Source organism: Dromaius novaehollandiae, chromosome 1, assembly GCF_036370855.1.
Source record: "Dromaius novaehollandiae isolate bDroNov1 chromosome 1, bDroNov1.hap1, whole genome shotgun sequence".
Lineage (NCBI taxonomy): Eukaryota > Metazoa > Chordata > Aves > Casuariiformes > Dromaiidae > Dromaius > Dromaius novaehollandiae.
The window spans coordinates 30647256-30661988 of NC_088098.1; the positions used below are offsets into that span (position 1 = coordinate 30647256).

A 14733-nucleotide genomic window follows, 5' to 3' on the forward strand; every position below is an offset into this window, starting at 1 on the left:
TATCTGAATAAGGAAACAGGATGTATGAATTTTTGTAACTTTTTTCTCCTCTCGATATAGGGTAAGAGGGAGGGCTCACCTTTTTTCGGTCTATAAGTGTCTCTGTGATCTCATGCAAGATCCTTTTAACTTTGCATCTCTTTCTTCCTCTACAAAATGAAACATGTGGAATGGGAATATTAGATAGGTCATGTTTGCTCAGCACCTGAAAGATAAAATATTACTGGCTACATTCTGAGGACAGATTCTCCCCCTACTTCTTGCTATATAGGAAATGTAAATAAGCCAGTGGATGTCAAGGGTGCAGTTCACCTACCAAAAGAGCACTGCGGGGTTCCTGTAAGTGACCCAGCTCCTCACAAGGCCTGGCACAGTGGAAGTAGTTGTAACCATCAGGCTCGGTATAGTTGGGGCTCCAATGTAGCCTGTAGGCAGTTCAAGAGAACTATTGTAGTGTATAACAGCTGCTGGAGCTGTGGACTCTTGCCCTGAGGGTTGTTCAGCCCCCACAGTAGTTCAGAATCCAGACAGAACAAAAATGGCATAAAGCCACTTTTCCTTCCTTTCCTGCAGGACTGCAGCTTTAGGGCTGGGTCTCCTGGGAGAGGTACAAGACAATCTGTTCCAGTGTATATTTGTTATTATTTGGTAATTTAATGGACTCTGGAATGAGAGTCATTTTGACCCTTTCTCCCAGATTGGACTCAGAATCTATGACCTCACAGTATTTATTAGATTTCTGCAGTGAGAGCTCGTGTTGCACATCCAGGGATGCGGTCTGGCTCTTCAGATTTGTAACAAAGCTGAAAGTCTAACATGGATCTGTTACTGTACTTATATTTTGCAGTTTTCAGTAAATCTGCAATGCTTATGACTGAAAAGCTTTTGAAACTAGAAATTTCTTCAGTTTAGATCAGAGATATCTGACAGACATTCCTGAGCCAATGAGCTGCATAATGTAATTTCATGTGGCTGAGACTCACAGATTCAGGGAGTCAATGGGAGAAGGAGATCTACAAGCGCTCTGCAGATCGGAGATAGCAGCGGCTCCCACTGCATGCTGCTGCTAGGTTGGGCATACAGCTGGGAACAGATGTGCCCGATATGGTCTTTCTCAGTACTCTTTGGTGGCTCCCCTTTTCCTCTCCCCATTCTCCATGCAAAATTCAGATTACCGAGAATCACCCACTGCAGCATAGCCTTTCTCAATCAAGTAACATAACCCTGGAGTTATACTTGAACTGCTGGGGAGAGTCACTTAGAGCTAGCTCCAAAGCCACAGCTTGGCCAGCCAGCCTAGGTGTACAAACACTCCTAATTAATCCATAAAGGGTAAGCTTTGTTAAATTTAAATTGCTTTGTAAAGTAGTTTGCAGAGATGTTAGCATTAAAGGAACATTCAGCAGTCTTTTTTTTTTTCATGCTGTTCTCTCTTGAATATTTTCACCTTGTGTCAGTGCCTTTACAGAAGCTAATGATATACTCACTAAGATGGACAGAGAATGCAACCTTCAGTGTCAGTCATCTATGAGCTCTAAAGAGAGAAAAATCTGTGTAGTTTTAAAGGTGTTATGAAAAATTCTGTACTTTCATTTTCTTACACACATATATTTTTAATATTCTTTCATTTTAGGTTTTGGATGAAAAACTTATTTTTGTAAAAGTGCACGCACCTTGGGAAGTGCTATGTGCGTATGCCGAGGTTATGCACATCAAATTGCCTCTGCAGCCCGATGACCTGAAAACCCGAGATTCAGCTTTCAACTGGTTTAGTAGACTGTTCAGAGTGGATGAAAATATCATCAAACCTGAGCAAGAGTTTTTCACTGCCCCTTTTGAAAAGGAACATTTATCCAACTTTTATATTCAAGACAAAGACACATTTTTCAATCCTGCAACTAGAAGCCGAATTGTAAGTACGTAGGGTATTTCTAGCCTTTAATCTTTAAAATAAAAGGTTATTATAATTAGATCAGTGCAATTACCTTTATGAAAGCATCCTGAAATAGTAGAAATATTTGGGAGGCAATAGTTCTGTATCGCTTATGAAACAGGCTGGATAATCTAGACGGAAGGCATTCCATAACTTTGTCCCATTTCATTCCACCTGAGCTAAAATTCAGACGAAAGATTTGAGTGGTTCATATGCCTTGTACAGTTAATGTTGTCTACACTGCTAGCCCTTTTCTAACTCATTTATGTTGAAACAGGTGTTGTTCTGTATGATTACTTGCAGGTTGCAAGAGACACCAAGCATTTTGTATGTTTCAGGTTCATTTTATCCTGTCCCGTGTGGAATATGCAACGAAAAACAATGTGAAAAAGTTTGGCATTAACAAATTATTGGACGCTGGAATCTACAAAGCAGCATTTCCCCTTCATGATGTAAGTCCAGTGCTTATAATAGTTATCTAGTTAGAAATAAATGTATGGAGCTTGAGAGAATATGTGGGGTTTTTTATAGCAGAAGATACAAGCACTATTGATTGTCCTACTTCGTGACTGGTTCTTTTATCCACGTAATAGAATGGTACATAGTTTGGCTAAAGAGATTTTTTCCCAAAACACGTTTGTTTTTTCAAGAAAATGTAGATCTTTGTCTAAAAAAGGATGCTCTGTAACTGAAAAACAAAGTATTTCATTTAGGAGATGTTAATCTTCTATTCTCTGGGAGGTGTAGATCAGTAAAGCACCTGGCTGGTAGAGGAAACTGAGGAAACCAGAGCGATAGTTCCCATGACACACTATATCACAATTTCTAAATCAGAGTTTTAGCATAGTTCCTTTTATTAGTATTCAAATTTTCAGTATTAAAATTCCTATCAAATATCAGATTTTTCAATAGAGTTTTAGAATACAGATCTCATTTTAGGCTGTGTTACAGTCTTACAGAATGAGGCACATTTTCACAGTTTCCAAACATTGGCACACATCTGCAGTAAAACTCACTCTTTTGCAGGAAGGCTCTGTAGGGCCATTGCAACACTTCAGTAGATGATGTCAGTCATATGGAGATATACTCAAGAGTGGTGAATTTAACCTTAAAATAATAAGAAATCCAGCTTTTGTAGCTACATTTCTGAGATAACCTTTTAATGTATATCATTTAAGGAAGCAAACTGTATTGAAGTCATTTTCCATATAAAGGCTAGTAATAGCACAGAAAAATAAAATTAAGCAGAAAAAAAATCAGATCTCAGAGTATGTGACTAAGGAAAAACCCAGTGTAAGTGTGCAAATGGAATACAGTAAGCACAGACTGAAATCTGATTTTCTGTATTATCTCTACACCCACACATCTCTTTCCCTAGCAGAACCACTGTTTTGTATCTAAGGTGTGTTCTGTGGAAAAGAGATTAAGAAAATGGGAGATCAGGAATGGTAACTGCTTGAGATATTTGGACTCTATGTAAAATATTCAGGAGGCCTCCACGAAGATTTCAAGAAAATGTTTAAGTCAGAATCAAGAAAAATCATGCTTCTCATGAGTAACCCAAAGCTTTACAGACTAGAATAAATAAAATTCATGAGTATCCATTATTATGGTTTTCTTTTAAAGATTTAAAACCTGCCTTGCAGGCTACTTCTGTCAGGGCATAGGGAATTTGAGCTCAGTACGCCTGATAATTAATGACTGTCTTTTCATACAATTAAAAAAATCTATCACAGCTTCTCTAAAAAACAAAAGTAGCCAGTAGATTTCTACAAATGTCACTTGTCTTATTGCACCACAGATTGAGAATGGAAAATTCCATCAGATAAAATAGGTTTTATTGAAATAGGTTTTTGAGTAACCTAGTAAAAAACACATGCATTATCTGCATGTGAATTCTCTTTTAAATTTAAAATTTAAATTTAAAACAGAGACTAGAAGCCCTGGATTTATCCTCCAGACTTTCCAATCTTTGTTCCAGTACAATATTGTCCTGAAGCAAAGCATTTTTACATGTTACAGCTACTTAAAATCCATTTTAATTCAGTCCTGTTCTTTAGTTAGAATGGATCCTTTTCTATTTTCTATTTCTATGCGTAAGTGTCAAGGCACTGACATGTGCTTAGATTTAAGTTCATGATTAGTGTCTATTATTTTTGCCTCACATATGTAAAGATAAGTGCTTACTTTAGTATTCATTGCCTTTCTGACAGCCTTCTGTCTTGAATCCTGATGTGCTCTCAGAGCTGCCCTCCTGCTCCTTTCTCTGGCTTGCAGGGAGACTGGGCAAAAAGGCTATTCCAGACTGTGGTTTCATGACATAGGGTCTGGGGAGATGACAGTTGATCCATGCTGGTTAGATTAAATATATCTTCTTCCCTTGCTCTTTCTATTTTGCAGTCTAGTTTCAGGCACCCATCAACTGATCCTGACTGTCCAAGTGAACGATATCTTCTCTACAAAGAATGGGCTCACCCTAAAAACATTTTCAAACTGCAACCCCTGGATTTTATCAGGTTAGTGTGACTAGGACTGGACTAATGCAGAGGGACCTAGGAACTTACATAACAGGTCTGGTTTTGGGGATGTCAAAGAGATGCTGCTCAATTCCAAGGACAGATATATACACCCGTATCAGGCCATGCATGGGAGCATACTTTGAGCTTGATTTCATGACAGAGCAGTTCATGAAAATGCAACCAGTTAAAATTTTTCATTGCAAAGAATCATCTTTCTATTTTCCTTTCTTTTTTTCCCCTTCCTATCCTCTTGTATAAGCATAAAAGTGGTGATAGAAATAGCAAGAAATTACCAGCTATAACACTTCTGTAATCCTAAAGCTCAAACCAGAGGAATATGACAATGAGGGCTGGTGCAAAATGTATGAAATGAAGAGCTATTTGAAACAGAAATGTGAATTTACTTGCATTTCAGAAGAAACGTTTCCCCTCCACAGGAAATATTATGGAGAGAAAATTGGAATCTATTTTGCTTGGCTGGGCTTTTACACTAACATGCTGATCGTGGCTGCAGTTGTAGGAGTTGGCTGTTTTCTGTATGGATGCCTGACAAAGGACAACTGCACGTGGAGGTATCTGATCAAGCCTATTTTAATATTCCACACAATTTTGATCAGTCCCCTACTGTACAGAGTTTGCAAGACATTGCATAATGCAGTCAGAGGCAAAATGAAAGGAGCCTGAGAACAAGTGATAGATTTGACGGTAAAGGCATAACATATGAGATAAAAGAGTAATAGATGTCGAGGGACCATTACAATGATAGACATTTGAGAGTTTGCTATTTCATCATTATCTTCATAGGTTCACCACACCCAGTGTAGAAATACAAAGAAAAGAGTGAAAATCAGCAGTCAGTATGAATTGCTGTAACATAGCCTTTTCAGTATGGTAATCCTTAAGGGATGTATCCAGAGACCCTGATAAAAACCCCAAATTTGCTTTTCTGTAGTTTGAGAGGAGTAAACATGAAGAGCAACAGCACAGTGAGCTTCAACTGCCCAGGATACATTGGGAAGAGAGACTGGCATAGTCATAACACAGATTCCCTTATCGGAGCATTCAAAGAAAAAACACCTAGGTCACTGAGCAATGTTCTCTGCAGGCTATCACACTTTATAGTCCCCTTCAAGAAGGGTGTTTCTCCTTATTTAACATGATGAAGGGCTGTTCCAGAGCTCCACTCCTGTCTTGACTGCACCCAAGCTGATTCATGACCAATTTATACCCATTTAATCTTATGCCAGTATTATCATTTAGATAAATAGTTCATCTCTCTCCTTGCTGTTTACCTAGCTGATATATTTATAGAGAACAAGCACATCACCTTTCAACCTCTACTGCACTAGGTTACATAAGCCAAGCTGTTTTGCCCTCTCTTAGGATACAGTTTTGCCATTCTTCTAATTACCCTACCAGCCCTCCCTTTCCATTTTGATTCTCTTTAAAAGGCCAGAGACTGGGTAGCTGTTTTAGATCTGCTGCTAGGTAGGCAGTGTACCTCTCCCATCCCATTGGACCTTCTATTGTAGCTGGTATGAGCATGCAGGTGTGGGTTTCCTGTTGAGGAATGCGAGATGAGCTAAGACCTTTGAAGAGTTGTTTTATTTTTAGTGCAAACAGTTTTGAGAATTCATACCAAGTGTACGGAGCAGAAATTATTTTCCCTCAATGTCATCCATTTTTGAGATGAGGGCTAAGAATGGAAATAGGGGAGGGAGGAGGGAATATTCCTGAGAGCAGATCACTGGTAAATTATTTCCCAGTTCCCTGAGATTAGTGCACTGTCTTCACATGTGAAAAAGGACTTCAGAGATCAGTGTTGGTGAGTAACTGACTAGTTTTCTTTTTAGCCAAGAAGTATGTGATCCCAACATAGGAGGTAATATCATAATGTGCCCTCAATGTGATAAAGTATGTACCTACTGGAACCTCACCATCACTTGTGAATCATCCAAGGTAACTACCTATACAGCTTTTAGACATGCTATCGAACTTCAGTTGCACTTTCTCTTGAACCTACTACATATAAAACATTGTTGTTCCTCCAGTAGTATCCTGCATGATTAGTAAAACTGTGCAAATAGTTGGGCTTCTTGGTTCAGGGACTGAACTTTGAAAAGTAAAAACAACAATAATAATAATTGCTTCACTTTGATCTAAAATTAAAATAAAAAGAGGATTTTTTATTTCAAGTGGCCCCCAAATATTTGATACTGGACTAAACATTTTGGGGTATTTCTTTCCTTTTGAAAAAAAGTTCAATTATTAAAGTCTTGATTCAGAGTTAAACAATTTTGCTTAAGAAATTTTGTTTAAAAAATGTTTTGACATTTCTAAATTCTCTTGCCTCCCTCTCCAAACAAATTAGCTGAATTTGTGCCGTGAATTTGACCTAAGTTGTCAAGAAGGAGGTGGGTACATGGAGAGGCTGATGTTAACCATAACAGAAGGCTTGCTGGGCTCCTACTCTGAATTTCTGTCTAGCACAATCTGTCTTTCTTTCTCCATTAACTTATCTCACTAGGCTAATGCTAGCCTTTGGTCATTCCTTTCCATAGATTCAATCACTCCAAAATTGTAATTTTTCAGCTACTGTGAAAAATATTTTGCCTACCTTTAATGAATCATGCTGCTTCAGCCCATTTAAGATAAAGGGTAGAAAAAAACAAGAATTTAGCGAAAAGGATATGATGGAAAGGAAGAGCAAATTGTGATCACAGAGGCATCCATCAAAACAGGTTTTTGCTGAATAGCTTGATTTGTTGTCATCTGACTCGTGAGAACCAGATACGTTCATTGCCTTTTCGTGGCTGTATTAAAAATACATAACTAAGTACTGAGTTCCCAGACTAGAAGCACTAGTTTTTCCTCTTCCTATGCAATAGATGGAAGGAAGTTTGATAATATACCATTTTACTATCCTCTTTCTGCATATTTGGCTTATATATTTAATGCTAGTTTTTCCACTTAATTTCCATAATTTACTGTAGGGTCTTTTACATTGAGTGAAATTGAGGGAACACTATCAGTAAAGATTGTTTATTGAACTACAAGAGAGCTAAAACAAGATTTTCAGTAAGCAATTTCTGTTCTGGGTCATGGTAGAAGAAAACACTGGGCCATTATCTTTTAAGACTTTTTTTCTTTTCATTTTTTTCCAGAAACTCTGTATATTTGATAGCTTTGGAACACTGGTGTTTGCAGTATTTATGGGAATATGGGGTAAGTCATTTTCAACAACTGTGATTTGTCGTCTAATTTTGGCCAAGCCTAAAGCATCAGCCAAGAAAACATGGATAAATTCACAACTACTTCATTTTCTACTAGTCAGCAATTCACCAATAGGTAATTCAGTAGAAGACATATATATTTGCAGTAACTCTTTTTAGCATCATAAGAAGAGAAAAAAATTTAGAACGTAAAGGACCAGGTGAGAATGTTGCTCTTCACTGTTTGTTTTGTTTGTCCGACCTGGAGAAAAGTAGGAGAGAAGTGATCAGAGCTTCCTCATGTTCTTGCAGCAGGATCCACATGCTTAAGTATCTCCTGGCAAAGCAGCTGTTTTGCTCCAAAGAGTCTTGGAGCTGTTTGTGCCTATTAACAGCTGTGTGACTGTGCAAGGCAGTGGAAAAATACAGTCATTTATTATATTTTCCAGTAATTTTTTGCTCCTGTCTTCATTTAGGAAACTGATCTGGTAAAAATGCAGTAATTACAAGCACTAGAGATATCTTGTAGCAGAGAAAATGTATATGAAACCAGGATGTTTCCTCTGGGTGAAACCACTTAGTACTGGATTCAACAGATTATGCGAAGTTTATTTTTGCAGAAAGAATTTCATTTGTTCGTATTAGGAACTTTGTTAACTGGCTTTTACTGTACTGTCTTATCCAAAAATTACCAAAATTAAGTTGCATGTTAGGTCTGTATACAGGATACTGTAGAAAAAATAACTGATATAAAGTTTTGAATTTGTATGTAGGCTAAGAATATTTAAATTGCTCTTTCTTGCAAAACACATGGTATTTTGATCTTCCTATAATGACTTAACATGCTTTAAAGTAACTGTATCTTTAAAGAATTATTAGATGAAACATATCATTTTTATAAAGTTCTTTCAAAATATATACTAAAATCAACATACCAGCAGGAAATTCTCTAAAAAAATTAGAACAACTTGTAATGTAATGTTCTAATGTAACCTTCTGTCTTCTGAATATTTAATTTATTTGTAATTTGCTTTTTATTTAAAAATTGTGTTTCCTGTTTTGAAGAACAGTTCCAAGAGTAATAATTACAAAGTTAAGCTGCATGGTTATAGCAGTGGCTGCAAGGTCTGTTAGTATTCTCATCATAAGTCCACTATATAAATAGTGTAATTGTATTACACTAATTCAGTCAAAATTGTACTGAATCCAAATGACCCCTGGTCCTGGTGCAATTTCAGCCGTAATTTTCATCCAGCTCTAATACTTTTGTAGACCTGCTGGTCCAAAATAATTTAAGGACTATTAGACTTTTAGATATTTTATCGCATCGTTATCATCAATAAGCTTTTTAATAATTGTGGTTTTTTACTATACTCCCTTGAAAGATGTCAAAGCATTATAAAACATCAGTGAATTTGTCCTCAGGAATTAACCCTGTTACCCTTGCTCTAGATCAGTGCCTCTGCCAATTCTGCTGTAATGGCATGGCTGGGTTGGCAGAGCTCCTGGATAAGAAGCAGCTTCCACTTCACTTGCTGCCATCACTGGATCCCCTACCCAGACAAGATCAGTTAAACATAGAAATATTCTCTAGTAGAGGCATTTATTTTGCAGTCTTTAATGATACAGCTTAAGAGGCAGAACTACCTAGGCCATATCTGGGTGGCAGGGTTGAGTGACGTCCTGAAGATTCCTATGTGAGATGGAATTAGCACTTGAATCTCTTGATTCTGGAACTTTATTTGTTTCCACTGCTAAAAAAACAGTTGTTTCAAAATTAAAGGAGAATGTTAAATGCAGCAGCATCTCCTTGCCTATTCTGAAAGATGCAATACGGCTGCTGGGTCGTTTTAGCTAGCGGGAGAGGTTTTCTGTGTCACGAGGCTCAGAGAGCTGCCCTTATGATATGTGCCCTTCTTCTGCTGTTAGCACAGAGGCTATCATAGAAGGAGGCCCTGCACTTTAGGACTCCCCAGAGCCTTTTGCAGCTGGAACAGATCAGTATAATACTGTTTCCTGTGATTTGGTCTGGGGCCCAAACCAGCAGTTAGAGGTTCATGGAAGAGATCTCCTTGCTCTGCAAGCAGAGGCAAATGTGATCCTCTGGCCCGCTGCTTGGCATGGTCTTTGTGCTTCCCAGCATGAAGAAGCAGAGAAATGCCTGTGAAAGAGACTCTGGAACAACCAGAGGAGGAGGATTTCCTGAGGTTTTGCCTGTATGCAGATTCCAAGGTCACCTCACAGCCCAACCCATGTTATTTTCTGGGTTTTAAATGCTTTGGTTTGGGATTTATTGACCACACCTGATTTTGGAAATAACCTTTAATATTTGGACTTGTAACTGCATGCCGTCAATGTTCCACCATTCAGGATGAGGGGCTGAATTAATAAGAAAAGCCACTTTTAAGGTCAATTACTCCCAGATGGTGGGAGTGCAGTGAAGAGATACTAACTCCTGCTGGAGGCAGTGCTGCAGAGCCACACCACTCGTTTAATCTGTAGGGCACTGTCTTCAGCAATAAAGCATCCCAGTGCACTGGGGAACATAATACTGACACCATGCTCCTCAGCTCCTCCCAGCCTTCTTCGGTGGGTCTGTCATTGCTTCTGCTGCTAGATCTACCTGTGTCATGTCTCAGGCCAAGCTAATGAGTTTGACTGGGTTGATGTCTATCCAGCATCACTCAGGCATCTGTGTACCTGGTTCCCTAGCGCTCTCAGTTCTAGGAGCACAGCCCAGGAGAACTGCTGGCCCAGTCCAGAAACCAGGGTTTCTTAGCCCCTGCGCCATGTCGTGGAAAAAGAGTCACAGTCCCTTCAGATTTATGCTAGCAGAGGAGGAAAAACAGCTGTTTGTTTCAGCAGCTCTGCCTGAACAAGCGTCATTGACTGTCATAGTCTTCGGACTGATAATTTGTCCACACAAAAATTGCAGGTTGAATGAACATGAGCTTCTCCTCTGGCAATTTTCAACTTACTGAGTTTTCCTTTTCTAGACATCCTGCACTCCCCAGCATTTTGTCTTCAGCCATCCAAACAAACTGCTTTCTTATGCATCCCGTGATGAACTTTTTCAAAAAACAGTCTATAATGTAAAATCCAAACTGTTCATATTCTAGCCTTATCCAGAAAGGAGTTAATCTTTTACATATTCTTTAGCATGTGCTTACAACACCATTTATCCCCAGGTTTCTCTCATTAAAGCATCTGCTATATCCAAACAATAATTAGATAAAGAAGTAGATCCAGTTATTTTCTCCCTCATAAACACTAGGCACCATCCCACAAGCCAAAAAGGGTTTTATTCCATGTCTGTGGAAACTATATAGAAAACTAATGAGCCACATGTTGTAGCCTGAGGGTCAAGCAATGTCCAACACTCAGATGATATTGCTGACTTTGTTTATCTTTTGGATAGTTACCTTATTTTTGGAGTTTTGGAAGCGAAGGCAGGCAGAACTGGAGTACGAATGGGACACAGTTGAGTACTTAGAGCAGGAAGAACAAATTCGCCCAGAATATGAAGCACGATGCACTCATGTAGTGATGAATGAAATCACACAGGTAAGGAATATTTTGATAACTGGTCGTAGCTACTGTAATAGACATGTTTTGAAAGGATGCTATGAAAATGGTGAATCTGGAGCTGTTTAAATCAACAGTGCTTCAAAGAGAGCTGATAAGCTGGCCTGAAAATACTGAACTTGTTTGAGGCTCCTTGAGGCTTCTCTGGCATAAATGAGCAGAAGTTGGCATTGTAGCTGACTTAGGAGACTAGCTGTACCTTACTAAATCCCCCAAGTAATGATTCTGTGTTATTTCCAGAGGCCAGTATCACAGAGCATGTGCTATCTTTGTCTAAGAATACATCAGTATCTTTGTCTAAGAATACATCAGAAAAACAAGATGAAATGGAGAAAAAGATGTTACATTATACATAAGGCTGAGACTTCTTTTTTAACCAAAGGTGTTTCTGTTTGAAAGATGTATTGTTGCCAAGTGCATGTGGATGCAATTACAATTAATAACAGCAAACTCACAGGGACAAGGATAATCCTCATTTCAATGAAATAGGATTCATATTTATGAGGATGTTATTTTAGATTTCTATTTATTATATATTTTTGAGTAGCTTTAGCTTCTGTGGCTCACTCCAGCTCAGCTTTACTTTTTTATTATTCTGTGTTAATATATCATTCTAGCATTTATCTGATCATTTGCATTGCATCCACATTCCATCCACATGATACTAATGTTTATTAGGGGGCACTTGAAAAGTTTCAGAATTAACTGGCAAAGCTGAAACTATCCTGTATCTTGTACTATAGAAATCCCGGTTCTGTTTAAAACCTTTAATATATAGTCATAGCTAGAAGATTCCTTTCAGACAGTTCAAATAATGAAGAATGTGCTAAAACATAATGGCTTTGCTCTTCGGAGATCCTATAAAGATTCAGTGATGTTTCACAACACCATATTGAGGTAGGCATTTTTCCTGGGAGATTTGTCGCATTGTCCCAGGGAGACAAACTGAGGAATGCCGGGGCCAAGTCATCCTCTCTGGAAGTCATTTTTCTGAGCACCAAAAATGACACCCTGAATCAGGGAAGACTTTTTTAAAAATTGTGGATCAATGTGAGTTTAAGGATGACAAAGCAGGAAAGGAAACAGAAGTAGGGAGTTGTCCTCAGTCTCGTAAAGTGTTACTTGGAGCACACAAAAAATATATGAAAAAAAAGATTGAATGCAGGCTAAACCTCTTTCTAAATTTTTTGCAGCAAGAAGAACATGTGCCATACACTGCCTGTGGAAAATGCATGCGTATGACTTTCTGTACAAGTGCAGTCTTATTCTGGGTAAAGTTCTCCTCTTATTCTTTCACCCCATTAATTCATTTCTCTGGTAGATATCTTAAAAAAAAAACTCCTCCTGAACTTTACTAAAGATAACAAAGGAATAGGTTTAGCTGGGTTTCAATCTGATACTTAATCCAAGCCCATAAAGTAGGCACTCACATGGATAAGGTCGTCATAGTCACCAGATATTAGGATACACAAGGGAAACCCTAGTCAATAGAAAATATGTAGCAAAATACTCTGTAGCTATAGCTAGTGAGTGATGCTTGAAAATGTGGTCCATTGGCTTCTCCCTCATTATTTTAAGATAAATGCCTTTGCTTCTGGGGCGAGTAGGGGACAGAATTTGTTTTATATGGTCTCTTCACTGGCAGTTTTTCTCCTACTTGTTCCAGCTATTTGGTTCAATATCGTGTCTCACACTACTGGTTGTCTTTCAGATTTTTCGTTTCACTTAAAAGAGCAAAGCTGGGAGCTCTTTAATCTTCCAGTGCCGCTGTTTTAATTAAAACTAAAATTTGAAAGACGTCCAGTCATCCATGAAACAATATGTAACATGGTGAGCAGGCCCAGAGAGGCCGCCTTGAAAAGCTCCGTGTTTTACTATGCAGCATGTTCTCCTAGCCTGTAGCACAAACAGGAGCTGGAAAAGAACTCATCCTAGATAATAGGAGACAGTGACAGAAATGAGATAGAGTGGTGGCTGGCAGCCCAGGAGGGGTTCGGAGTTAACGCATCTGAAGCACAACAGAAAGAATACTGGCTGGCTGCTGGATTTAAATAAGCAGAACTTCAGGCTGAAGAGAAGAGATTGGGTCTGATTTTACCATTTGTGTTACTGTACTCTGTTACTATGCATAGGGTATGGAGGGTGGTGGATTCATGGCAGTTTAGAGATAGTAAAAAAAAAAAAGAAGAAGAATCCTGACCTTGAGTAATTTAATCTGAACAATAGCTAGACACTAGCAAGAAATAATAGCAGAAACAGAAGCAGAGATGACAAGCGATATGAGATGCATGGAACATGATTACAACTCTTGCAGATCACATGATTTGGCTTAAAATTTGCCTATTTCATTGAGGGGCCCGTAGTCCGTAATACTATCATGTGAAAGAGAAGGTACAGCCCCCATCATCACTGCAGACCTGCTAGTATATTTGCCATCCTGCCAATTGCCCCGTATCAAAAGAGGCAGATTGCTTCCTAACTCCTGGAAACATCACATGCCTTGAGGCAGAAGACTTGATTACCTATCTCATTATCTTAGCTAACGTAGCTGCAAACCTTGTTATTAATCGTAAAACAGACCATCTCTTTTCTTTCCTACAGATTGACTATGCTGCACAAAAAATATTTTTATGGATTCTAAATTTATTGCCTTCTATTCTAAATTTATTGCCTTCTGTTTTATTTGAGGATCCTCCTGCACTCATGTGATGGAATAAAAAGCACATAATCTGTTTGCTTTTGCCTGTTGTGAAATGTGTTTCAAACTCGCTGTCTTTCTCAAAGCCAATGGTTCAGCATTAACACATTTCTTATATTCTTTTGGCAGATTCTTTTGATTATTGCTTCAGTTATTGGAGTCATTGTCTACAGACTCTCAGTTTTCCTGGTGTTTTCTGCAACATTGTCACAGCACATTACTGGAACACAAGCAATCCGCAAGTACCTGACTCCCCAAACAGCTACTTCAGTAACTGCTTCAGTCATCAGCTTTATAGTCATTATGATTCTGAATATCATCTATGAGAAAGTGGCAATCATGATTACTGACTTTGGTATGCCTCTGTTGTACCTCAGATAGAAACTTTATCTAAAATAATAAGAAAAAATAGCATTTACACGTATAATAAGAACTCCAATAAATGAATACCTGTACCACATACTTCAGGATTTTCCCACCAAATCATGCAATGCCATCTAGAATTTTTCAAATACAGATTTTCTCAGTACCAAAGAAATATGATATTCAGCTTTTTGCTTGAAAGCTCCTTGTGTAGCCATCATGAAAGATCAATTGTTTACAGTTTTGTGCTTGTGAAGCAGACAAAGCAAAGAGAATTACTGTAATAACCAAGCTTTATGATCAGTAACGCATAACACATTCAATTACATTAGCTTTCGTTTATGGGGAGAATAGCTATTTTCTTGTAAATAAATGAAATAAGATCGTTGTTCCAAAGCTAGATACTATCCCCTTGTTATTAAA

General features: G+C 38.3%; 1 protein-coding gene across 6 annotated transcripts in view; it reads left to right on the forward strand.

The window, feature by feature from the left end:
* Positions 1–14733, forward strand: part of ANO6 (anoctamin 6) — an 80177-nt gene that overhangs the window by 49638 nt on the left and 15806 nt on the right. For all 6 annotated transcript variants that reach the window (XM_064508127.1, XM_064508137.1, XM_064508147.1 and 3 more), the window contains 9 exons: positions 1634–1912; positions 2272–2385; positions 4334–4449; positions 4890–5024; positions 6306–6411; positions 7617–7677; positions 11083–11228; positions 12443–12520; positions 14077–14302. In XM_064508127.1, the coding sequence (XP_064364197.1) occupies positions 1634–1912; positions 2272–2385; positions 4334–4449; positions 4890–5024; positions 6306–6411; positions 7617–7677; positions 11083–11228; positions 12443–12520; positions 14077–14302 (1261 nt within the window). The remainder of the gene's footprint in view (positions 1–1633; positions 1913–2271; positions 2386–4333; positions 4450–4889; positions 5025–6305; positions 6412–7616; positions 7678–11082; positions 11229–12442; positions 12521–14076; positions 14303–14733) is intronic.